The following is a 24396-nucleotide window of genomic DNA, read 5'->3' on the forward strand; positions in this document are numbered from 1 at the left end:
TCGGGATCAGCATCTCTGAAATGCCACCTATATGCAATCTCTTTCTGCGACAAGAAGCTCGTAGGTGTGCTGTCCTCAATTCATTTCAACAACAGACCGGCCAAATCAAGCGCGTCTCTCATTGCAATGAGATCATGGGGGCTTAATGAGTCATCCCAAGTTTCGTCGCGTTTCCCGACTACAGTATTTCCGGTTGTTTCGAACGTCTCCTCCTCTCCACACTCTAGCAATCCACTCATTCTACAGCCCCCAAACCTCTCCCGTAAAAGGTCTGACCATCGCGCAGAAAACTCGTGTTCTACGGCAAAACCAAGGCCTACTCTTCTGAACCAATCCATGACTGTGTTCTTTTGCCTCTGTCGCAATGAACACAATATTTTGATCACAACTGGCAAGACGGCGCAGAACTTCGAGAAGTTACTCAGAGGGTTCCGCCAACTCTGACCGACTCTCAACCGTGGGAAGAGTACCATCGGAATCAAAGGAAAACAATCGTTTCTCCTTCGTAGCACGGTATGAATATCTAACATGGTGTGTTGGTATCGGAATTAGTTGTATCGCTTTTGCCTTGCGATTCGCGGAGTATGTGACTATATCGTCAATGAATCGAACACCAGATGCGGACGCAGTGTGCAAGTCGACATGGCGGTATACTTTCTGGTGTTTCAACTCTCTCTCGAAGTCGGGCATTTCCAGGCTCTGAAAAATTGCATCGCTGTCCATTATCAACGTTCCAGAGATTCACTAGCAAAGCACCCGTTAAGTTTTTTGCGGCTCCTGTGAACTCGCTCAAGATGAGAACACCATTTTGCTCTGTTTCACATATGATGTACACATGACTCACAAGATTCATTCCGTCTCGAAGCGATGTGATTGTAGAACAGCTCCACTGGAAAAGAGGGGTGGTCTGTTTAGTTCTTGAATGAGCTCTCAAACCAAATTTTCATACGCATCCGATAGCGAGGCGCGGCACCATATCATGGATCATTGCCTCCGCACTTCATGGGTCAAGATTGTCGAATCTGTAGGTCATCGACATAAACGCAGAGTAGACTGATCTACATAATGACTCCAAGGAGTTATCCACTCTTTGAAACCGTGAATTTCACAATTTCACAAAAATTACACACTTTGCTGCAGTGCGCAAAGAATAAATATACTCTCCAGAATTAGCGACCTGTGTCTAAAAGCCATAAATAGGCTTAAATTCGGCTTAGGCAATATTCTAACGCAGTTCTTTTTAAGAAGGAAAAATCTTTTTAATAACCAATGTGCGCAAAGAATAAATATACTCTCCAGAATTAGCGACCTGTGTCTAAAAGCCATAAATAGGCTTAAATTCGGCTTAGGCAATATTCTAACGCAGTTCTTTTTAAGAAGGAAAAATCTTTTTAATAACCAATCACTGTTCCGGGGTAATCGTTTCGTGAATGTCATCTTCTAGCTCAGCAATGGATGCTCTCGGCGGTCCCAGTGATGGATGCGGTTGGCCTTCTTGGGCAGTGCCGCCGGCTTCCTCTTCGGCCTGCTCACAACTCGATTCCTCTGATAGTCTCCGAATATGCCCGCCCCCTGCCTCCTTCTTCTTCTTCTTCTTCTTCTTCAAGTCCTTGACGAGCATCTGAATCCGACATTTTCGGATCGTCATACACACCAAGTGGCATGCGGCAGGACGGTCGAGCCGTACAGCACTGTCTGGACTCATGACTTCCTTCGCTGCAAGAAGACTAAATTCCTCTAAATGCAGCTGCGCAGTCATGGCTACGAGTGATTCATTCGATTGATCACACATCGACTTGACAGCTGGCATGATGATCCCTTCTTCCGTCTTTTCAAGAATGGATGCCAGAGGTACCTCATGACACGCTGTTTGGTGGAACATGTCCTGATCCTGACACGGTAGAAAATGGCAGAACGTCAAGTCTTCGGGCATAGCAGGGATGCGTCCCCCATGCCCACCGCGGATTTTATTCTCAATGTGGTTGGCGAGAGGGCCGGTGCACGTCAGCTTTTCGATATTCTCAAATGCCACGCTCACATCTTGCAGGGCCTTAAGCGTTCGATCTGGAGGCTTCATTTTTAATGCAGGAGAGGGAGCAGCACGCGAGTTAGACCAGTACTGCACTAAAACGCTGATGGCTCCGAGGGAGCGTGCAGTTGCATCAATGTTCACGTGTTCTGTGAACATTTCATACCCCAGGGCCACATCCTTGTCACGGTCCGCAATATTTGAGTTTCCTAGGCGCCGTTTTCTTGCATAGTTCTTCGACGATTCTTCTTGCGCTTCTGCATCGCAGTGTACACCGCATGCAGTGTCTGTGAGTATTTCACGCATGCGATGTGAAGGAAGCGGCCGACAAGAAAGTCTGCGAGATCCCATTGCGGAAGCAGTTTTTCTCCGGCACTGCCCTTTGCGCTGCATCTGTGGTGCACAAACATAATAGCACCGACGACGTTCCTCATTTCCTCGGCGGATACACTCTGCTTCTGCTGCATGAAGGATTCAGCGGATTCCCAAAGGAGCATTCGTCGCACAGAGTCTGTCCCCATTTTTAAATCGTTTCCGAGAAGAGTCCACAAGGTTTTGATGAGGAGAGCAAAGAAGCGTTGCTTTTCTAGCTCTAGCACAGGGCGGCGTCGGTCGGGAGTTTCAACCAAGTAATGACACGAGAGCCCCTGCACAAACTTGTTCACCACAGTAGCTTCTTTATGCATGACGCATACTTTTCTGTTAGCAAGAAAGACACAGTAATGAAAGAAAGGGCGAATAGCTTGATTTCCGTTGCACAACATGGCAAGATTCATAGCTAATCTGAAATGAGCCTCAGGATCACTTGGGCTGAAAACCTGGAGCATCTGGGCGGCATTTTTTGCGGTGTCATGATCCATCGTATACCGCCAGCAGTCTGACAGATACATGAGCATACGATTCAGGCCGGCACGTATCCTTTGATGATGATTGCGCTTGCCAACACTCTGCATCGCGTTTTCCGCGAGCATATCCGCAATTTCGAGAAACGCGGCTATGGGTGCTTTCAGCATGGTGATGATAGCCTTCTTTACCCAAGCGGTATGCTCATGAGGCACAGAGCGTTTGTTGAGCACCTGGCGTAGACGAGTGACGTGCCTCGCAGCGGCGAGGGGGAACACCTGCTCGATCTCGTAGGCGAGGTCACGAGACGGGGCCTGACGCGCCGTTTTGCAGCGCTGAAAGTAGTCGGAGATCGGGTGGCCGGCGACAGCGAGACGTATAACGGCGAGCTCGGAGTCTAGGTATATAGATTGCAGAGGGCGAAACGCCTTCCAGTCGGCTTCTGCGTTGCGAGCGGAGAAGGAGGTGGAGCCGGCGATGGCGCCGCACGGGGTTGTGGGAAGCCTGCCGCAACTCGCACGTCGGTGGGAGACAGCAGCTTCCATGTCAGGGATAGAGGGTTTTTTTGGTGCAGCTTCCATGTCAGGGATGGAGGGTTTTTTTGGTGCGGGGAGGATCGGCAATCGCGCCGATAGGGATTCAACCCATGGGAATGCTGGATTGGCGGCGCGTTGGGTGAAGACGTGGCGTCCCAATGATGCAGGAGACGGAGATGGAGGGGTGATACACTGTGCGTTTACAGTAAGTGACTATTTTCGTTCATACAGCATTCGGTGTAAGGTTTTTTAATTCAAGTACAGTCTTATGACAATGCAGGTCGTGCAGGGTTTCCACTCCTTTTCTTCACGCTCTTTTCATTGCAGTGCCCATTCACAGTCGTAAACGCCAGTGCGAACGCCAAAGAACGTCCCTTGCGCTGACATCCCTCTACGTTGTCTGAGAGTGCGCTCTTTGCATACGGGTAAAGCCCCCTCCCCCCCCTCTGCGAAGGAGTGCCTTCTCTATGATATTGTTTCGTCGTTGTCCCCTTTAGTCAAGCGTTCAATCATTCACTCGTCGTTTATGATCCAGCAAGTTGCTTGATCATAAACGATGGGTGACATTTGTTCTCGTTAGACCACGAGTAAATACACGTACCCTGTAGCTGCTCGCACTCCTTTCGCGGCGCCAGCTCTATCCTCAATCGCGCTACTCGCCAGTCATTTCCTGTCTGCTCGACCTCATCCGACCTCAACCCATCCGATTTGACGGAAAACTACCCCCCCTCCGCGAAAGAGTACCTTCTTCATAATAATGTTTTGTCGTTGTCCCCTTTACAGTACTCAAGCGATGCTTGATCATAAGCGATGGGTGAAATTTGTTCACCCATCGCCACACAGTATCGCATTTTCTCTGTGTGTAACGGTTAATGGAATACGGTTTCTGATGATCTGGTGCCGCTACACGGCTGGGAATGGGAGTAGTGTACCGTCGGGTAGAGACAGATCATACGGATCACGTACTAATGTTACGGTGGCCAGCTCGTGCGGCCACGACGATGAGCAATCAAAGTTTACAAGCGTGGCATCTGCTGGCTCCATCGCGGCAACAAGTCGCGTGCTGCTTTATTTTCTCACTACAAGTAGTGTATCTGTAGCATGACGGTGGCTGGGTGACTTCTGAGACTGCTGTGGGTGCACAATCCCACTGCTTTCAAAAATGCCCGCCCTTTTCCCTGGCGACCCCGACCAGCTCTGCGGCCTTTCACTGCATTAATCCCGCGTGTACTCTATATGCCCTACCACTTGCAGCTCCTTATCCTTTGTACTTTAACGCCGTTCCACCACCACCACCCCCCCTCACACCCCCTGATCCACTTTCCGGCCCGTCTCCACACCAACTTTTTTCCCATCATCCCGCACATTACTTGAACATGGGTCGCAAAAGAGAGGCTGCGAATGGATCGGAAAGTGCCCAGCTCACATCCGAAGGGAAAAAGCTTCGCAAAAAAAACAAAAAGGCAAAAAAGCCACAAACAAAAACCGTGTGGAACACACGGCAGAGGACGTTACACCCCACGCACAGAGCTCCTGTCAACCGGACCTGTGTTCTCCAGTCACACCTCTCCAGCCAGAAGCCCTGCGTCACAGTGCAGCCACCATTCCCCCCCTCCCTTATTTGCGGACGACAGCCCCGTGTGTTCCAAAAATGACGATGACAACACGCAGAAAGGCCCCCCCGGTTCAAAACGGCACGAATTGACATAGAGGCGGTTCAGAAGCAACATTCAGATGTCTTGGCCGCAAGAGTCTCGTGCGTGCGTCCTCAAATGCGATCCGTCGGTGTCAGTGGAGGCCGCAATCGCCGTAGAAAGGGCGCACCCATGTCAGGAACAATTGGAGCTTTAGATTTGTCAACTGAAGATGCCTGGGCTTGCACTCTCCACAGCCTGGTACGGTGTGATCCGAATTTCTTCTCATCGCAGGAAGCCACCCTCCAGACACAGACAGTAGTTGGAAAAGGCCGTCCCGCCTACAAATCAGTGCCAGTCTCTGAAAAAAATAATGACGACCTCGCTGAAATATTCCATTTGGAGTATGAGCCAAAAATTGCAGGAGGCGGTAAGAATGGTTCCTGGAAGCAAGTGTGCATGGCGGCAGGGCAGTTGCTGCGCTTGGCCGTCATGTGTCAAAAGGTTGAGGTTGAATCGATGTGGGAGTCCGGCGTGCTCTTCACGACTATTTGCGACCGGAGCACAGTAGAACTACTAGTTTCGCACTACCGCATTCGTACTGTATGTACAACTGTCATGACGAAAGTTATCTGCCTGAAGAAAGTGGCGGAGCACGCAAAAATTTACTTTGAGGGGAGGGACGCAATCTTGGGAGCTGATGCTGAACGTTCGCGGATACATCTCCGCGCGATATACAACTTGCAAAAGGCATTGGGACGCTAAAGGACGACAGATCGCCAAGTGATTGATGACAGAGTAGAGCGCGCCGCTTTATTTTTGCCCGACGACTTTCGGAGATGTAAGCAAAGAATTCGAAAGTCCCTGGACGATATCATGACGTAATTCGACGATTTCCGGGCGGATGTAGGTGAGGATTCCGCCACAGAGGCAATGTTTGCAGATGGCCGCCTCAAAAACAAATGGTGCATTAACATTATCAACGTTTTGGTCCTGACCGGCGGTGGACAGCGTCCGCAAGTATATACCCAACTGTAGGTTCCCTCAGACAGCGACCTGGTTGACATGTCGGAGATGGCGAGAGTTAAAGGGTTTCTGGAATTGCGCACTGTGCGGGAGAAGACTCGCCGCAGCCTGGCGATGCCCTATGTTCTTTTTCCTGGGTACATATTGCCGTATATTAAGTTTCACTGTGCTGTTGTCCGTCCTCAAATTTTGAAGGCCGCACGCCTGGACGAGAGCGACATGTCGAACAAACCCCTCATTGTCCATTCGGAGAGTGGTGTCGAGTTGCGTTCTCCCCAAATTACCAAGACATTCAAGCGGTTTTTGAGTGTCTCTGAGCCTACGTTGGTGGATTGCACTGTTATGACCCTGCGAAGTAGCTATGGCACCATGATGATGAAGTCGTTTCGCGAAAAGAAAATCTTTCCAACTCTCACCGAAGCTGCTTTCCTCGACATTATGGCGCAGCAAATGAACACCAGCGCCGAACAGTTGCGCTCGACTTACGTCGGTATTGACCATACCGATTACGTGGGCACGGCAAGGAGTCTAGTCCGCGCACTTGCCGTAGCCACTGGTGCTGCCGACGTGGAGGATCACGCGAAAAAGGGAGATGACCATGACATCTCCGGTTTTTTTGCGTAGCATTCCCCAAAAAAATACTGCACACGAACGGTGTGTGCAGCTCGCCAGCGCGGACAACGAGGTAGGTTGGATGGTGAGCTGGAAATGAAGTAATCGTCGTAAAGTTTTAGGTCTACTAGGGCTTTGGCTTCGCTTGTTCTATAGACATCCGGGAACAGTACCCGAAATACCGCAAGCCTGTGATTGGCATCGTGTACAATACAATGCCGTTCATGACACGCAACACATATGTTGTCCTCAGTTTCGTACAGTAGTGTAGAACAGTTTCTCAAATGACTTGCTACGCATTCTGCTCCGCTGTTTTCGTCCTACTGGACATGGGAATTTCCCACAACGTGTGCGCCTTCGCCTCCCTCGTCCTTTTCAGAACTCGGTTCTGCAAGACAGCGTAAAAAATTGACTGAAAACTGAGTGAGACAGACAGATATGAAAGAGCTGCAGCGGCGTCGTCGTCGTCTCCACGAGCAAAAAAGGCGGGCAAACGCGCGAAGAGCAATCGCTTGATGGGTCGCTTAATAATCTCGATCTGGTTGTCATTCAGCTGTTCCAGGCGAAGGCTTTCTACGGAAAGCTTCGCTCACGCCCACGGAAAAGGGCGTGTTTTCCTCTTCATCACTTATCACGATGACAATTTCTGCGCCGCGGCGACGACTGCGAGGAAGGCCCTCCTCGTCTTGGCTCGCCATCGCAGATGCCTTCCTCTGGAATGGGGCCTTTGCATTTTGTCTTCTCAGTTTGTTCTCCTTCTCGCTTCTGTAACACTGTAGCATATCTCCCGGTGATGCTACTCGACCAATGTAAGTCTGACCAAATGTTGTGGGATTGGGCAGTTGCCATTTGCCGGTTGTTTCTACTCGCAGTATGATGAGTGGTTGCCGGACTATGGAGCAAAGTTTTTCGGTATAGAAAGAACGTGGGGAATACCGCACTCCATGGACCACCACGTCTTTGGGAGCGCCACGACGACCTCGAAAGATCGCTACGACCCGATCAAAGAAAGCCTGCTGTCTCTCGATGATGTCGTTGACAGTATCCTCCAAACATTTGTTCAGCCCCTCCGGATCTGTCTGGGACAACCCTGACTGTGCCGAAAGAATAATATCTTCAACGTGGAGATTTCGCACTGTGTACAGTGTGATGGGGACATGCTTGACGAGTTGTTCTTTGTGTATCTCGAGTAAAATTGCATGCTTCTGCTTGGCCTCTCTCGCGGACAGTGAAGTGGCAACTGTGGAGCCTGGTTGCACGATTACTGGTTTCGATCGCCTGACGTCAGGCTTGCTCTCGTGTTCGTGCCCCAAGACTACGTAATTAAGCCAGGCTGGCAATAGGGTGCCTGGAATGCCCCTCGTCGACGATCTGCCGGTAGCGCAGTTCTGGTGAAGCACAAACACATTAAACCAGGGTACACGGTCGTTGAGTTCATCAACGTCTTTATGGCATCCCTCCACATCCAAATGCAAATGCAAATGGCGCTGTTGCTGCAGTTGTGGACCAAGCCATTTCACCCCCTTCTCACGCAGTACTTCATCACTTACATTTCCCAAGCCGTACAGCGCCAACCTTTTTTGTCCTTTCTGCAAGAGGATCGGGGCAACCTCAATGTTTGTGGAGCACGGCGATTGACCGAAATATGTCACAAGTCCAGCCTGTGCGAGAAGATGAAGAGAGGAAGTAGGGGCTGCACGTGCACGGCCTGTTCCTGTTTGGACTGTGGGTTGGTCATGCCCTCCATGAATGACAAATACTGGCAGGGAAACGGCAACACAGGGATCCATGGAATTGACAGCGGCAGGGAGAGCAACAGGGTTGGAGCGCACTTCGAGAAGGATTTCACCGTCGGAAGACAGACAGTGCTGGCGAAGAAGACGAATTGTTTTCAACATGGTACTGCGAGAGGGGCTGTTGTCGTGCTATAGATCCCCGCCGAGTAAGAGCATGTCGACTTTGTTGGCAGTGGCCAGTTGCAGGACTTCTTCAAAACTGCGAAAGGAGTCATCGCCGCGAACAGGATCCTCTTCCAGGTAGCCCAAGTGGTTATCCGTGGAGATGATAATCCTAATGACGTCACTGGACGACGGTGCGGATGATGTCATCGTGGCAGCTCAGACTCACCAACTCGTAAACTCCTTTCTCTTCAAAAATTGATGAGCAGTAAGTTAGTCGACGACGAAAGCGATAACGGCGACGGCGAGGGCGACGGCGCGGGACGACGGGCTCTACACATCGGAAATTTTTCAGTACTGTACAGGCAACAACGCGACCACCCGCTCCTGTGCAATTACACGTAACCGCACCAACGCTCACGCGGTTCACACGCTTCATCCAATCTGTAGCTGAAGAGTTGCTTCTCCAACGCATTGGAGAAACGAGCATTTTCACGCTTGTTAGACGCCCATCTCTCAGTCATGCATCTCCCGTCTTCTCTGAGCCAGCCCTGCCCTTGACAACAGATTCCCAGGTGGTGATTGCCTTCTTCAGACAAGTTCCTCATTTTCTATGATTCAGTTGTTGCACAATCTGTCTCTTCTGTGTCACGTCTACCGAAAAAGCCAGCTGCGACATGTTGAAGTATGATGGATGGATGGTTCAGTTTTGGGTTTGAGGCGATAACCAAACCAAAAAAAAACAGAAACCGCTTGAACGCCGTAGCGCAGAGACTCGATAAAGCTGCCCCAGGTTCCGCTCCGATGCAATGACCGACTGCGGATTTCTGCCTCCTATGATGACATGACATTCCCTTCCCTTCAAGTCTAACGCGTTTTAGCCACTTTCTCCTTCTCGGCGTCAACCGTTCGCGCCCCGACAACATTCCCCAAAATATCCACGCTCACAACCGAACCGGAGGAGGAAACCGAATTACGCGCAGTGCATTTCGTTTGTTCGTGCTTGCTTTCAAAATGCGATTCATCGGCACCTGACGTCCGACGGCGGCGGCGGGGTAGGTCGCGGTAATTTTGAAGAAGGGTACAGTAGTACAGAGTTGGTTAGTTGAGTGAGAGGGGAGGACGGAAATCGGAACGCGAGAAGAATGAGAGAGAGGGGTGGCGGGGACGGGGACGGAATTAGGGACGCGAGAAGAATGGTACAGTAGTACAGAGTTGGTTAGTTCAGTTCAGTGAGAGGGGAGGATGGAAATAGGGACGCAAGAAGAATGAGAGGAGAGGGGGGGTGGCGCCGAGGGGGAGGGGGGCAGAAGCGATGGGGTGGGCGTGCCATTTGGCCTGCCTGCCCGCGTAAGCAGTAGCATCGGGGAGGAGGGCGGCGCTGTCTGTCTGTCTGTAGGTGCGGAAAAAGGCGGTGCGGCAGGCGGCGTGAGCGGGGGGGGCCCGCACGGGCAGGCAGCGGCGGCGGCGGGGGTATTGTATTCACACGATAGGGCTGGCGCGGGCGGGCGGGTGGGCGGGCGAGCGGGCGGGCGGGCGAAGGCGAAGGGCGAGCGAGCGATGAGGAGAACGGGCAACGACGGCTACGGCGATGCGACGACGACGACGATGACGGGGGCGGGTGGGGTGGGGTGGGGCGCGGCGCGGCGCGGTGAGGCGGGGCGGGACGGGACGGGACGGTGGGGTGCGGGGTGATGTGCGGACAGCGGGCGGGGGCGGCAGCGGCGGGTGGGTGGGTGACAATAAAAAATAAAAAAGAAGAAATTGAGTATTGAAGCGGAAGAGCTGATTAAAGTACACCCCACACCGTACAGGTTTGTTTTCACCCTTTCCGCAATGGTGTGAATTGCGCATCAAGCGCTGTTTCCAGTTGATCATACAGTAGAAATTAGTAAATTAATCTCGTAACGCCGTCAGAAACTAATGACAAAACAACATCTGCGCAACTTACAGAAAGAAAGCTTACTCTAAACCACACCGTCATTACGTGGCACACTCCCCGCTTCAGTCAGTCAACTTGCTCCTTACAGGGCCCCCACAATCGGACTCGGACCGGACTTAGAATCGAACTCGCAACCACAGACACTGTCAGCCACTAACTCGGACAACTGGGAAACTGGGACCACAAACTGCACTGCTTACACTGGATTGGATTTCACCGCCGTCCCCATAGGTATTTATTGTCGCCATCCCCGTAGCCGAAGCCCCTCCGTACAACCTAAGCCCACCAGCCTAAGCCCAGCAACAACAACCTAAGCCCACTTCCCAACCTAAGCCCAAAACCCTCAGCCCATAACCATAACCTAAGCCCACCTCCCAACCTAAGCCCACCAGCCTAAGCCCACCCCCTCACCTAAGTACCGAAGCACCTTAAGTCCATAAGTACACAAAAGTAAACCTAAGAACATCATCCCCACCTAAGCACGTAAGCACGTAAGGACGTAAGCACTTCAGCACCTAAGCATGTAAGCACGTAATCACGTAAGCACGTAATCACATAATCACGTAATCACGTAATCACGTAAGAACGTAAGCACGTAATCTCCTCAGCACATAATCACATAAGCACGTAATCACCTAAGCACATAAGCACATAAGCACATAATCACATAACCCCCTAATCCACCCAAACACCTAAGCACCTAAGCTACTAACCCTCCTAATCTCCTAACCACTCCTCACCACTCCTAACCCTCCTAACCACCCCTAAGCACCTAATGCCCTAATCTATAGTATATACGTCCTCTTCCCCTAATAATTTTTAGCAAGTCGTAGGAGGAGCACATCGTGCACGTGGATGAAATACTTTCTGTATTGGAGAAGGCAGGTGTGAAGCTCAAGCTTCGCAAGTGTGAATTTTTCGTCGAAAAGATCAAGTACCTGGGCCATGTCGTTCGGCCAGGTACATTGGAAGTGGACGATGCGCGAACCGTCGCATTGGAACAAGTGAGGTACCCTCAAACGCAGACCCAGCTCCGGAGCTTCTTGGGACTTTGTAATGTCTACCGCAGATTCGTTCCGCATTATGCGAAAATCGCGCATCCGCTCAATCAACTGTTGAAGAAAGGAAAACCGGTCCAGTTGGAAGGATTCGACGAACCGTGCAAGAAAGCTTTTCATAAGCTCAAGGACGCCATCTTGGCACCGCCGGTGTTGGCGCTGCCGAAGAAGGACCTACCCTACTCGGTAGATACCGATGCAAGCGACTACTAAATAGGCGCTGCACTATTTCAAACACACCCGGATGCGCAACGCAAACCCATCGGGTTCTTTTCAAGAACGTTAGCCGCAGCCGAGAGAAACAATTCTGTATCAGAAAAAGAATGTCTAGCGGTAATTTGGGCCGTACAGACTTTAAGACCATATCTATATGGCGAGCACTTCGTCGTGCATACCGACCATGCCTCATTGAGGTGGTTGATGAACGTAACCGACCCCAGCGGGAGATTAATCCGATGGAGGCTACGCCTCTCGGAATTCGATTTTGAAATCAAGTACAAAAAGGGAAAGGCTAACAGCCAGGCGGACGCTTTGTCAAGGTTGCGAACCGCAGGAGAAACCGTCCACGAAATCGACGACGAAATCCCTTGCTTTATGGCCGAACCGGCCGAGGGTACAGTGGAGGACGAGGAAAGTATTGAGGCGGCAGACGACATCCCCGCTCTTGAGGGGGGGACCGCCCCTGATCGCCTCGATCAATTCCACGCTGTCACTCCGGAGGAGCTCATTCGCGAGCAAGCCGTCGACCCCTTCTGCAACCGCATCAAGGAAGAAATGGACGCCGGAACGGTGAGAACGTTCAGCACGGAGACCGAGGAACTCGACGGAACTCTATGCCGTACCGCGGCAGAGTTTGTACAAGTGGTAATACTACAATCGTTAAGGGACCGCGTCCTAGGGTTGAGCCACTACGCAAAATTGGCAGGCCACCCGGGAGGCAGGAAACTTTACAAGACTTTGAGAAGGTACTTTTATTGGCCTACGATGGCCCTAGACTGCTATGCAGTCGCGAAGATTTGCTCCGCATGTGCGCGGGAAAGGGTGAAGTTAAGAAAAAACAGGAAGGAAATGAAGCTGTTCACGCCCAAAGCGCCGCTGAAATTTGTCGCCATCGACATCCTCGGCGAGCTAATTACAACTAAGCGAGGAAATCGGTATATTCTCGTGATCAGCGATCGATACTCGAAACTGGTACGAACCGTACCGTTGAAGAAGATATCAGCTGCGCACATCGCACAAGCCTTCGTTCACCATTGAGTATTCGTGTACGGACCGCCGGTCAAGCTGCTGTCCGACAATGGAACACAGTTCACGGCCCGGTTCTTTCAGAACGTCTGTCGAATTCTCGGCATCGGCAATGTGTTCACGACTACGTACCACCCGCAAGCCAACGGCCAAGTTGAGAGGTTTAACCGCACGCTGACTTCCGCGTTGCGAAAATACGTTGGAGAGCACCCCAAGGACTGGGACTTATTTAGCGACGCTGTGACGTTCGCCTACAACACACAAGTTCATCGAACTACGAACATTGCGCCCTTCGAGCTGGTGTTGGCTCGGGCGCCGAGAAACATTGCGTTACAAGCGCAACCAACATTGGAGAATTTCAGCTCGTCACGAGCATACTACCTGAAATGGCAGTCGTGGTTGGAGAGCCTAGTGCGAGGCGCCGATAGGAGTTTGCGGAAGGAACAGGCCCGGTACAAGCGAAATTTCGACGCACGCCTTCGCAAACCGCAATATGAGATCCCACCGGGGTCCTACGTGTTCCTCCGGAAGGAGCAGGACACAGCTAGCGAACCGAAACACAAGCTGGCACAAGTCGCTACAGGACCTTATCAGGTTAAAAGATCGGATCAACATACGGTAGTCATTGCCATTGGCGATCAGGAGGAACGCGTATCGCGGGACAGGGTGGAGTTAGCCCCAAGCCCGATGGACTACGCGCCGATAACTGGCCTACGTCAAGCGCTACAGTTCTTGGGAGCGCCGGAGCTCAACGAAGAAGGAGAGGTAATGGAGGACGAGGAATGTCCTCACACCCGTGCGCCTACGTCAGGGGACCAGGACAATCTAATTAGTCAAGCGCCGACAGCGGAGACATCTCCGGACCTACGCGATTTCGGAAAGTCCAGAGAAGAGGACGAGTTGGAAGATCTTCAGGAGGGGGAAGGGCACAGTTCAGAGAAAGGAGAGGAAACGGAAAATACGGAATACGTAATCGATCGGGTCGCCGACCACGATTATCAAAATGGTAATTTGATTCTCAAGGTGGAATGGTACGGCTATACGCCCGAGGACGCGACTTGGGAGCCCATTGAGCAATTACCCCGCAGTGCGGCCGTCACGTATTTCCGGAGGAAGAAACTGCCCCTCCCGCCGCAAGTCGCACGGGCGAGACCAGGATGAGCTCCATACGAAATGTGATGATGGAAAGCGAAAAGAAGACGCGAGCCGCAACCAGTTTCCTATGTTTTTACCTTCTTAACTATTCTGTTTCGTTTTTTTTTGTTTTTTTTTATGTTTGTTTTCCCTTTCCGAGACGCACCTAGGTCGGTCATTCCGGAAGGGTCGTGCGTAATGTCAGAAGAACACGACAGGCGCATTGCACTACACCTGTTGGTCAGACGGTTGTGATCGACACACTCGCGAACGCATTTTATCACGCGCGACCTACTTATGCGTTTATCAGTATAACCCCGCTTTCGTTTCTGTTTTGTTTACTTTTTCTTTTTTTGGTGTCGAGGACGCAGTCCTCGAAACAAAAGTTCGGAGGACCTACATGGAACAGAGAAACCCTAAGGGAGAGGAGAAGCCCGGGCCACGATGCCGACGGCATAACGAGCCCAGGCGTTGCGACAATCGAGATCAACAGAGGATCGAGAGAACGGCTTGCAAACCCATACGCACATGCCGACGGTATGGCGAGTCGTCAGTAACAATTCGCATCGCAAAATGAAGCTGCGCCGGTCAAGGCGTAGGCCTGTTGTCAACCGACCAGCGAGGAAAGGTGGACGTTATCAATAACTTACAACAAAGAAAAAAATGGATCCTCGTTCGTAGTGACAAGATGGAACTTTAGTTAGAATTTAGAAAGTAGCGAAAAGGAGAAGAGGAGGAAGAGACAGGGCGACAAATAAAGGGGGAGCATAAGTTGTAATCGGTCGGAGAAAGGACGATGGTGAAGGAAATTGGGGACTCCCCACGATCAGGAGGACGAATGAGTGTCGAGATTCCGACTCGGACGCACGAACCGCGCCATTCTGAAAAAGAAAGGGGGAGGGCACTCGCCAAACAGAGAACGAAGATTCTCGTAGAGAGAAAAGAAGGGAAACTCGCAAACGCCCGAGGAAGACGGAAGTGATAATCGATGAAGTACGCGAAGCGCCGTGACGAGAAAAGCCCCCACGCTTGTTTTCAGTGAGCACTCAAGGTTCGGCACTGTAGACCAAGAGGTACACGGGAGAAGGCTGGGGTTCTGTAATACGCGATCGCATGCCGAAAACGAGGATCGCATTCTGTGGTAATTGGTACCAAGGGCAACAGCCCTCACCGAGACCGGATGCGTCTGTCGCATTTTTTTATTGACGTATAGGGACTGGCGTTGTCAAGGAGACTATTGAATTTTTTCGATGGGGATCCCAGGGAAAACGTTGCGTAGGGCGAGGAAGACTAAGGAGAATGTACACCGCCCAACCCTGTTCACTGTCGGTGATAAGGGTCGCCAAGGGCAGACTACTGTACTCCCTAAACGATAAGCGGATGCGTTAGAATTGACGAACGGGTTACCTTCGAACCGAGGGACAAGGTGTGGAAAATGGATGTGGTTGATCTACAGCTACGAGAGACGAATGGGAGGGGGGTTCGGGTCGGTGAAAGCTAACCAAGCGAAGACGAGGACCTCGTCGGGATTACGTCAGAAAAATGGACGAGAGCCTCAGGCTGCGAAATGGAGGCGTACTCAAACGCTGTATGAGAAGGGCCGGCGAGCAGGAAAAAGAGGGATGGACCCTATGTGGAACTTCCGTGACGCGATGAAGGCAGACGGTACTGCCGTAGGTGATAAGACGCCGAAGGTGATATGTCGAGGGGTATACGCAGGCGAAGGGGGTGCTTTGATGCGACGTCGTACGCAAAGTCCCCAAAAGGGAGCAGCAGCCCTGTGGCTCTGCCAGAGCGGGGAGAATGAAAAAATGACGTCGAGGCTGAAGCAGCCGTGCGAGAGGCTAAGAGAGGATCGCGGCGAGGAGCTCAGAGGATGGAGAGAAACAGAGAAATACTGTCGCCCGTGTAGCTGTCGACGACAGAACTGAAAGAGGACGCCTGCCGCGAATAAGAGGAGGAAAAATGGAGACCAAGGAGTAACCCCAGGATCGAGGGGGGGTCGAGGAAGGAGTTGTGGGAAAGAGGCAGTTAATGTGCACGGGCGCGCGGGCGAGGCGAAGCGGGAGGAAGTGGATGATGCGAGATGCGACAAGGCCGAAGGCGTGGTAGGAACGAGTGTCGGAGGCATGGAAGGAGCGTACCTCGCAAGGATGAAGAGACGTGACATGACTCACGGGGAGAGTCCGGAGGACGAATATTTGCCGTCGGACAAGACCTCGAATGAGCTACTAGATACTCCGGAGTGTGATTTGGGAAATGTTACTTACGGACGCCTCCGAGTACACCTCAACAACACCCCGTGAAGATCGACAAGTGTCGCGCAGCCGGAGGGGAACACAGGACACCACTCGGAATTTTATTCGATTTTAAGGAAAGAGTGTCGCAGTCGAGCGCACGGGACGCTGAGTATTTTTTGGGACGAGGCGGCGTCCGAAAAACATGCGCCCTACGAGCAATTGCACATTGTAGAGAAGTTGCCACGCGCGTTACGAACGGGGGGTATTTTTCGACTCTAAGGCAAGACGCCAGAGAGGCAGAGCTGAAGCAACGATTCTGCCATGCTGTCTGCATCTCTAGGGGACGTGAAGGAGAGGACAAGCTGTCCAATCTGACCGAGCTGGAGGAGGTGCTAACAGTGGTTCAAAGTTGGGTTGCAGGTCGTCGAAGCCGGTTCATTTTCGATGACATATGGTCGCGCAACAGAAATGACGAGAGGATCTTGCTAAAACTCTCCCACGCTGCCAGCATCGCGGCGCGAAATGGTGAGCTAACCGGCAAGGTTTGGTACCCCACAAGAGATCCGACATCGACAGAGCTGGGCCAGCAAGTTAATTTTGAACCGAGAAAACAGCGTGATGCGTACGACGTGCTGATTCATGTGTGTGGAACTACCACTGTCTCCGCACGTAGCAGGAGTCATTGTCAAAAAGAAAAATCAAGAGAGGGTCGCACCGGAAATATACCGGAGTTGTGAAGGTGGTACCTGAAAACGCTCAAAGAGACCAGAGGGACAGGGGGAAATCGGCGCACAGGAAGCAAGGGACGAGTACGAATCGCTCTACGCAAAGCTTCGCTCGTCTGTACAGGTTCTGGACGCCCGTGGCAGCAAAAGGTCTTCGTCTTTCGCGGATACGCACCGCGCATTGCGTGTCATGAACAAACCGGATATGATCCCTCTGGCAGTGTTGAGGGATTCATGGGGAAAAGGTGATGCTAGCATCGCAAGAAAGTATGCGACGCATATGAACAGTGTGGGGTCGGTTGACTTTCGAGATTTGGCGAACAGGAAAGGCCAAGTCGTAAGTCCTCATGATCTTACGCAGGATTTCGCAGTCTACGAAGACGACCGCGGGTGGAGGCCCTAGCTGGAACCAAAGGTGGTGTCGGAAGCTGGCTGACAGCTACAGGAAGAAATGACTGTGGTCAACGTTGTTGTTGACGATCAAGGTCTCGAGGGTAGCGGGGCGGACAAGGGATATTTTTTCGAAAATAGTTGTGGACTGCTTGGCAGAGCTGAGCTGTTTGCTTGTTAGTGCGCGGTGGCTGATCAAGGTTTTTTGTTGATGAAGGCTGTGTGGCAACGGGAGGCAGCCGGGAAAGATGTGACCGATGTCTCGTTTCAGTAGACAGGGAGAACTGGAACGGCTGAAGACGAAGCGTTACCGGTAATAGAATTGGGTGAGGAGAGCCTCGCGGGTGAGTGCACTATTTCGCGATGAAAACGTGGTGGGTATCTGCTTTTAGCTTTACAGTAGGCCAGAGCACAAACGGCATGTCAAGAGCGTGGAGAGTTTCTTGTTGGATATGGAGGGGTTTGCGCACAGGCCAGGGCTGCTGCCATTACGTCCATGTCTACCTAGAGCGGGTGAGAGCTTGTTAGAGACGTTCAAGACTCAAGCTACTTTGAACAAAGGGGCAATCGATTCGAGCGGTGCGGTCGTTGGATTTGCGTACGCCTGGAGTGGCGGAAGGGAGTCGGAAATATTTGCGCGTACCAATCACGGGACATTTGACGAAACTAGTTATGTCCCTTCGGATCAGATCAAAAGGCGAAGGGGCCCTGAACCCGGCGGAAAACAAACACCCGCGGCAAGGACGAGTCAACGGAAAGGTGTGAAAAGTAGATGGAAAGAGTTGGATTGGTGGAATCGCAGTATGATAAGGGTTGCAGGTGCCTGATCTGACGCACAATTTCGCGATGTAAGGAGATGGCGGATGCATGTAGCGCAGGAAGAGGCCCGCTTGCAACAAGGAAGGGCCGAGACGGGGTGCGCAAAGCTTGTATGAGAAGCTCATCTCATGTGGATCAAGGTCAGTGTTCCAGCCCGTTCGCTCCGATTGAGGATAAGGCATGTGAGTCGATGGATCGCAGGTCGATGGCACCAGTTGGTTTTCGTCTTACCCTTGCGCACGCGGCGACGGTCTGTCGAAAAGGGATGAAACACTTAGGAGACTCCGCAGAGCGGCGCGTTGCGCAAGGGCGCTCAGAAGGGGGATATGTAGTGCAATAATAGGCTCTACAGGGGGGTGAAAAGAAAGGAAAATATTTGGATATGAAAAGTAGTCCGGGTCGGGGGACACACGTGTGAATAACTGCACAGTTTTAATTTTTAATTGTTTTATTTTATTTAGTTAATTAGTTGGCATTAATTTTGCTGACACTAGATTAGATCTAGGATCTAGCGCCGCGAGCCACTGTAGTGGCTCCGGCGGGGCGATATATACCTTAGCCCTGTGACCACCAAGTCAGTAAAGGTAACCCGAGTTGCCGGAGTTGAATGTCGCCTTGGTCGAAGTCCGTCTCTATCAAGACGCTCCATTTTACCTAAGCCTACGGCATCCTCTATTGCTCGGGGTTCCCTTTTCTCTTTCTTTTATTTCCTTATCCTTTTCTATCTCCAATTCTACCTATTTTTCCCTTATCTTGTGTTGGTGCCATCGGCCTCGGTTGCGACCGAACCGGTGTAGGTGTCTTTGCCGTCGGGCGACACAGTTGACGTAGCGCTGCTACTGTGACCCTTTTTCCAACGGAGAATGTTGTAACGACGTCTCCCTCGAAGGGCTCCGTCGTATTACGAGCCAGTGTTGGTACCATCGGTGTCGGTTGCGACCGAACCGGTGTAGGTGTTTCGAGCCATCGGGCGGCACGGTTGACGTAGCGCTGCTACTTTCATTTCATCCCGTCGGGCTGCGTTGCGACGCCCCCGTTGAAGGCCTTGTCGCGTTAAAAGGTGTCCAAGAAGCTCAACGAGCATTGGCTTTACAACCCAGTGGAACCGGGGTACCTACGTACGCGCCCCACTCCACACTCGTCGAGCAGATCTCTTTGCAAGTCTCTACCACACCGATCCCGGGCCGGGCTATTTCTCTGTGCCCCTCCATCAGGGATCCGAGCTACTACGAGTCGCAAGCTCTTTTAAACGGAGAAGGGAGAGTCGGACACTCCGTAGCGCTGTGCCATCGGCAGTTCTTCTTTTTGTTGCTGTTGTTGTTTTTGCTGGACCATCGGACCGCGGTCTCTGCCCGACAGGCGCATTGCACTACAACCTGCCGATAAGGAGATACGAAAATTGGCTGGCCTGCTCGAGAAGAAGATTGGAATTAGCGTCGGTGAACACAACCAAATGAGAGGCGATACCACACTACGAGGTCAGATTTTCAATATCTGAAATGATTTCTTAGAATGGCCCGGTAGATTTAGTGGTTCGAAATTTGTTTTAGATTTTTTGGCGCGCGCGCAGCACACTTTTCTGATCGTATCAAACCTACCGCTGGTCTAGCTTGATGAGCCATTTTTAATGTAAAATATAGTATAGGACGGATATCTGTTAGTTTCTACTAGATCCAGGCTGATATTGTACTGGTGCGCACCAACACTTTGAAGCTGCATAGTGTGGCCATCCACGTGTGGAAAATGGACACCAGACGAGCCGCATCACTGCTTTGAAGTCACGTCCAAGACGATAATGAAATTCTTTGCTTTGAGGTTTCAGATACTTTCGGTTGCTCGAACCATAGCTCTTGCATCTTAGTGCTTCGCCCATCTATCTCTCTCTGACTAACGCGCGGCATAGTGCCACAAGAACGGTTATAGTTTATCTACCCGCGAAAGCGTCAAGCGGGAGTCTGATTTCCAAGTTGAGAGGCAGCTAAGGCGAGAGGCGGAACACGAGGACGCCTTCATATGAGAGTGACTTCCGCGCAGGCATAAAATCAGGAGCATGTCTTGGTTTGGAGGTGGAGGGATGTTTGGCAGGTGTCTACGACTACACTGCCAACAACAAGTTTAGTGAAGTGTCCACAACTGCGATTAGTCTCACATAGGACGGACGAGTCTCTCTGTTCTAAAATTGCACGGTTGGAACGTGTTCCAACCGTGCAGCCTGCATTACTAACGCGTTTCTAGAAACGATGTTCCCCTGCAACACAGTTCAAGGCTTGCAAATTGAGCTGCGATTGATTGATAAACGTCCAGTGCTTTATAGTTTTGACTGTTTTTACACTGCAGCAGGATCCGTGGCAGAAGGCCTCAGAAGTATACTGTGCGGCAAAGCGTCTTCGATCAAAAGCTTTGTAAGATCATTTGGTACCCTACAGCATCTACCTTTCCATACCTCAGTGCCGCACGAGAAGACTTACCGGTAAGGCAATTATGTCATGTCTTGTGACAGTACATTGGCACGACACAACTGAACCCTACTCTTGGGGTTGTTATGGTAGATGGTGCCTCCATGTCGGTGGATACAGCGAGCGGGCCCGGCTGGAAAATGGAGTGGGGATCCTCCTTCGCGATCATACACGTCCATAATACAGAGCTTACGCAAACGAGAATTTCAGCAATACAAATGCAGAAATTCTGCATCATCAATTGCCGAAACCCATTTCTGAAAAATTTGTGAACACTTTTCTAAAACGTTTACGCCAAACGTAGACTTTCAAACATGGGAGTATTAGACGAAAAGGGCATGCAGTACAACTAGACACTGTAGAGTGGTACCATCGTCGCAACGACGGCGATCGAGGTAGCCGTCGATTGCACGATGGGGCGGGGGAGGCAAAAGGACCATCGCACAGCTTTGGTGAGACGTTAAAAAGTCCCTTCGCAAGTCGCGTTCTGCAATTCTGTTTGCAGACGATCTACACGACTCCGCATTCTGTCACACCACAGCAACTCTTGATTTGGCAATGAAAATGGCACATGCTACTGTATCAAGGACTATCAAGATTACATGTTTGCCGAGAGTTTGTGTGCGTTTCAGGTTGCGGGCGGCTCCCCCACGCCACCGCCCGCTTCCTCCCTCCCTCTCGCGGGTAACCGCAGCAGCCCGCGTCGTAGCATTCCCCGCTAATCTAGACCTCCATCACGAAGTGCCTCCCGCTCCCGACCAGACGGTCAACTCCCAGAACGGTTCGCTCCCGCTTGCCACCTTTGCGCCCGTGTCAGACCGCGCTTTCCAGTGCTGGTAACGCCATCGCGCTCGTGTAGCACTGTCCCTCGCCCACTCCGCGCTTCCGCTTCGTCCCGCCCGCCATTTGCGGCAGCCCCTCCCGCCGTCTCCCTCGCCGTCTCACCGTGCAGAAAATCAACGGCGCTGTCAGGCAGGGTACAATTTACACAATGGCACCCGACTCTACCCCAAGCGCGATGCAACAGCTCGCTAGCGTCGAGTTCTACAAGGCGCTATCTCCCCACTTCCAGCGCGTCTCTCACATGGGCCCGCCGTTTTCCGCCTCGCCGATGCGACGAAGCAGCTCCTGGGCGCGCCGTTCGTGCGCTGTGAGCCTGTCGTGCGACTCCTGCGCAAAGTCTGCGAGACACGTCCTGAGCTGTTGAAACTGGTCTGCGCCTGCACCACGCGGCTCTCCCGTGGGGAGAGTGTGCGCGAGCGGGTCGGCGAGCTCGTCGCTCCACCCGGCCTCCCGTTGGGCCATGGCCCGCGTGCAGTTCGCGTCGGTTGGACGCGCTGTGCGATGAGGCGACCGGCGTGAGGAAGGCCGGGAGGGAGACGAGTGTGAGATGCGTAAGGAGATGAGGAAGGTGAGGCCGTTTGCAAGGTTAATGGCGGCGACGTTGAACGCCGGGTTGTCGCACGTGAGGACAGAATTGAGGGTGGAGGCGGCTAGGGAGACCGCAGAGATACTGGAGGCGGGGAAGGTGGGAGGGACGGTTGTGTTTGGCGGAGAGCGGAATCCGATGGAGGCGCTCAAGGAACTGGTAGGGGTTGTTAAGTCGGACAAGGCGAGGAGGGTAAGGGTGACACAAGCGGTGGCGGCAACGAATTGGTAATCTTGTATCGCTGTGTATCATGCATGTATCCTATCAAACTACCGCCAATTACACGACACTTGCCCCTATCATTTCTCACAACCATGCTGAAATTCTCTTCACTAAAAACTCACATTTCGGCAATTTTTGTCACGACTTGATTGCAGAATTTTGTATATGCAATTTCAGTGTAAGGTTTTTTGCAGAATTGTTTGCAGAAATCTGCAGAATCCGGTTTGCGTAAGCTCACTAATGTAAATCGGGATCCATATTCCGCATCGGGATCATGATCAAGTTTTGAACAAGTTTTGAAGAAATCCCTTTGGGTCGTCCACTCGCTCCTTTTGTTTTGATTGTGTACATCATCTTCACACGCGTTCCCCCCGCATTCCCGCTCCTTAACCAAATCCCGCACCCGCCACACCCGCTCCTCCCCCGGCCCGTCGACGCAGTCCATCCACTATGGCTCCAGCATCTATGGCCCCGACCTCCGCCCCTTCTTCCCCTTCCCCCAACCCCACTTCCCAACCCGAGGAGCTCGTCCAAGTCGACACCGCCCTCGCCGTCCTCTCCAAAGTCAACTTGCTCGCCGAATCCACCGCCCTCGCCCTCGACATCGGCGGCTCGCTCGCCAAAATCATCTACCTCCAACCCTTCGGCACCCTCCATTCCACCGTCCCCCTCCTCATCCATCGCGTCGACGGTAATGTCGCCTCCGCCCTCTCCGTCAATGTCCCGGAACTCAATGGCGTCTTGCATTTCTTCGCCTTCGAGACATGCAACATCCACCAGCTCCTTCGCTTCATCCGCTCCCATTGGGCCAACGACAGCCACCCTTCCACCGGCGCACACACACTCATCCGCGCCACTGGCGGCGGCTCGTACAAGTATGCATCCACCTTTTTCGATGAGATCGGCGTCACGCTCGCACGTCTCGACGAGATGTCCTGCACCGTTGCGGGCCTCAACTTCCTCCTTACCACAGTCAAGGAGGAGGTCTACGCGTACATCCCGCCACACAAACAGCCCGCCCATACCATTGCCCCATCCGATTCCGTCCATGAGCCAGCCCCGGATTTTGCCCGCAAGTTTGTCGACACCACCCGCCATCCCTTCCCTTATCTGCTCGTCAACATCGGCTCAGGTGTCTCCATCGTCAAAGTCACTGGTCACGGCCAGTTTGAGCGTGTCAGCGGCTCATCGCTAGGCGGCGGCACATTTTGGGGACTTGCGCGCATGCTGCTTGACTGCGCCACCTTTGATGATGTCATCCGCCTCACCCATGACGGCGACAACGCAAACGTTGATATGCTTGTCGGTGATATTTATGGCGGTGCGTACTCGAACCTCGGTCTCGACTCCAGCGTCATCGCCGCCTCGTTCGGCAAGGCCACTATGCTTATCGACCCTCCCGAGCTTCCCAACTTCTCGTGGCATAACTTGAAGGACCGCTTCTCCCGTGCCGTCAAGGGCTCGTTCGACTTGTGGATGTCATTTTTTGAAGCCGTGCCTTGCATCGGCGATATCCTCCGCGCTCTCATGCCCGCGCGCAGCCCCCGTAACCGCCAAGGATCTCAGCGCCACTTTTCGCCAGCAGGACATAGCCCTGTCATTACTGAGAATGGTTTCCTACAATATTGGCCAGATCGCCTACCTGAACGCCCGTGTGCACAACTTGGATCGCATATACTTTGGCGGCAACTTTATCAGAAACCATCCCTATACCATTGCCGATATTGGGACTGTGGGACGGGACGAAGGCGGCGAGCAGGCGCAAGGCGGCCTCGAGCGAGCGCGGGGAGACGGGGATGGGTGCGATCTTGATGGCGTCGAGGGCAGAGATCTCCGTCTCAGCGGAAGCGTGTGTGCGGGCGGCGTCGAAGACGGTCGGGAGGAAATCGGTGAGCGGGGTGGGCAACTCATGCTGGACAGAGAAATGCAGAGTTAATACCCTGTACTGTAGTGTGTATCCGACCGACCAAGCTTATCATACCTCAACAGATCCGACAAATTTAATAATTTTTCATCATTTAGCCGACACGAATTCTTCTGAAAGAATACTTCAAGACAGCCATATCGCACTTGAACGGTGGGGTTGTCAATGAAATACCTTGTAAATCACGAAGAAGCCATTTTCAATTTCGTACTACAAAGAAAAACTGCTTACAGT

The 24396-nt window shown here is 52.2% G+C and overlaps 2 protein-coding genes across 2 annotated transcripts; one reads left to right on the forward strand and one right to left on the reverse strand.

Moving 5' to 3' along the window:
* Positions 1 to 7225: 7225 nt before the first annotated feature.
* CHC_T00002957001 (hypothetical protein) lies at positions 7226 to 8578 on the reverse strand. Its single transcript, XM_005714021.1, has 3 exons — positions 8219 to 8578; positions 7660 to 8167; positions 7226 to 7572 (listed from the first exon to the last, which is right to left on the reverse strand). Exons 1-3 carry the CDS (start codon positions 8576 to 8578, stop codon positions 7226 to 7228), a joined length of 1215 nt encoding a protein of 404 aa, XP_005714078.1.
* A 14590-nt stretch (positions 8579 to 23168) lies between these two features.
* Positions 23169 to 24174, forward strand: CHC_T00002958001 (hypothetical protein). Its single transcript, XM_005714022.1, has 3 exons — positions 23169 to 23222; positions 23292 to 23656; positions 23805 to 24174. The coding sequence occupies exons 1-3, from the start codon at positions 23169 to 23171 to the stop codon at positions 24172 to 24174; spliced, it is 789 nt and encodes a 262-aa protein (XP_005714079.1).
* Positions 24175 to 24396: the final 222 nt, after the last annotated feature.

Source organism: Chondrus crispus, genomic scaffold (genome assembly GCF_000350225.1).
Source record: "Chondrus crispus Stackhouse genomic scaffold, scaffold_164, whole genome shotgun sequence".
NCBI lineage: Eukaryota > Rhodophyta > Florideophyceae > Gigartinales > Gigartinaceae > Chondrus > Chondrus crispus.

Excerpts from the sequence above, each read along its gene's own strand:
- CHC_T00002957001 (XM_005714021.1), bottom strand. The coding sequence starts at position 8,578 with ATGTTGAAAACAATTCGTCTTCTTCGCCAGCACTGTCTGTCTTCCGAC. Across the intron at positions 8,168-8,218 it reads TGGGAAATGTAAGTGATGAA|CGCCATTTGCATTTGCATTT; the intron begins GTACTGCGTGAG and ends CTGCAGCAACAG. Across the intron at positions 7,573-7,659 it reads GGTCGTAGCGATCTTTCGAG|TCCGGCAACCACTCATCATA; the intron begins GTCGTCGTGGCG and ends TTTGCTCCATAG.
- CHC_T00002958001 (XM_005714022.1), top strand. The coding sequence starts at position 23,169 with ATGTCCTGCACCGTTGCGGGCCTCAACTTCCTCCTTACCACAGTCAAG. Across the intron at positions 23,223-23,291 it reads TTACCACAGTCAAGGAGGAG|CCAGCCCCGGATTTTGCCCG; the intron begins GTCTACGCGTAC and ends TCCGTCCATGAG. Across the intron at positions 23,657-23,804 it reads CCCGAGCTTCCCAACTTCTC|CGCCACTTTTCGCCAGCAGG; the intron begins GTGGCATAACTT and ends CAAGGATCTCAG.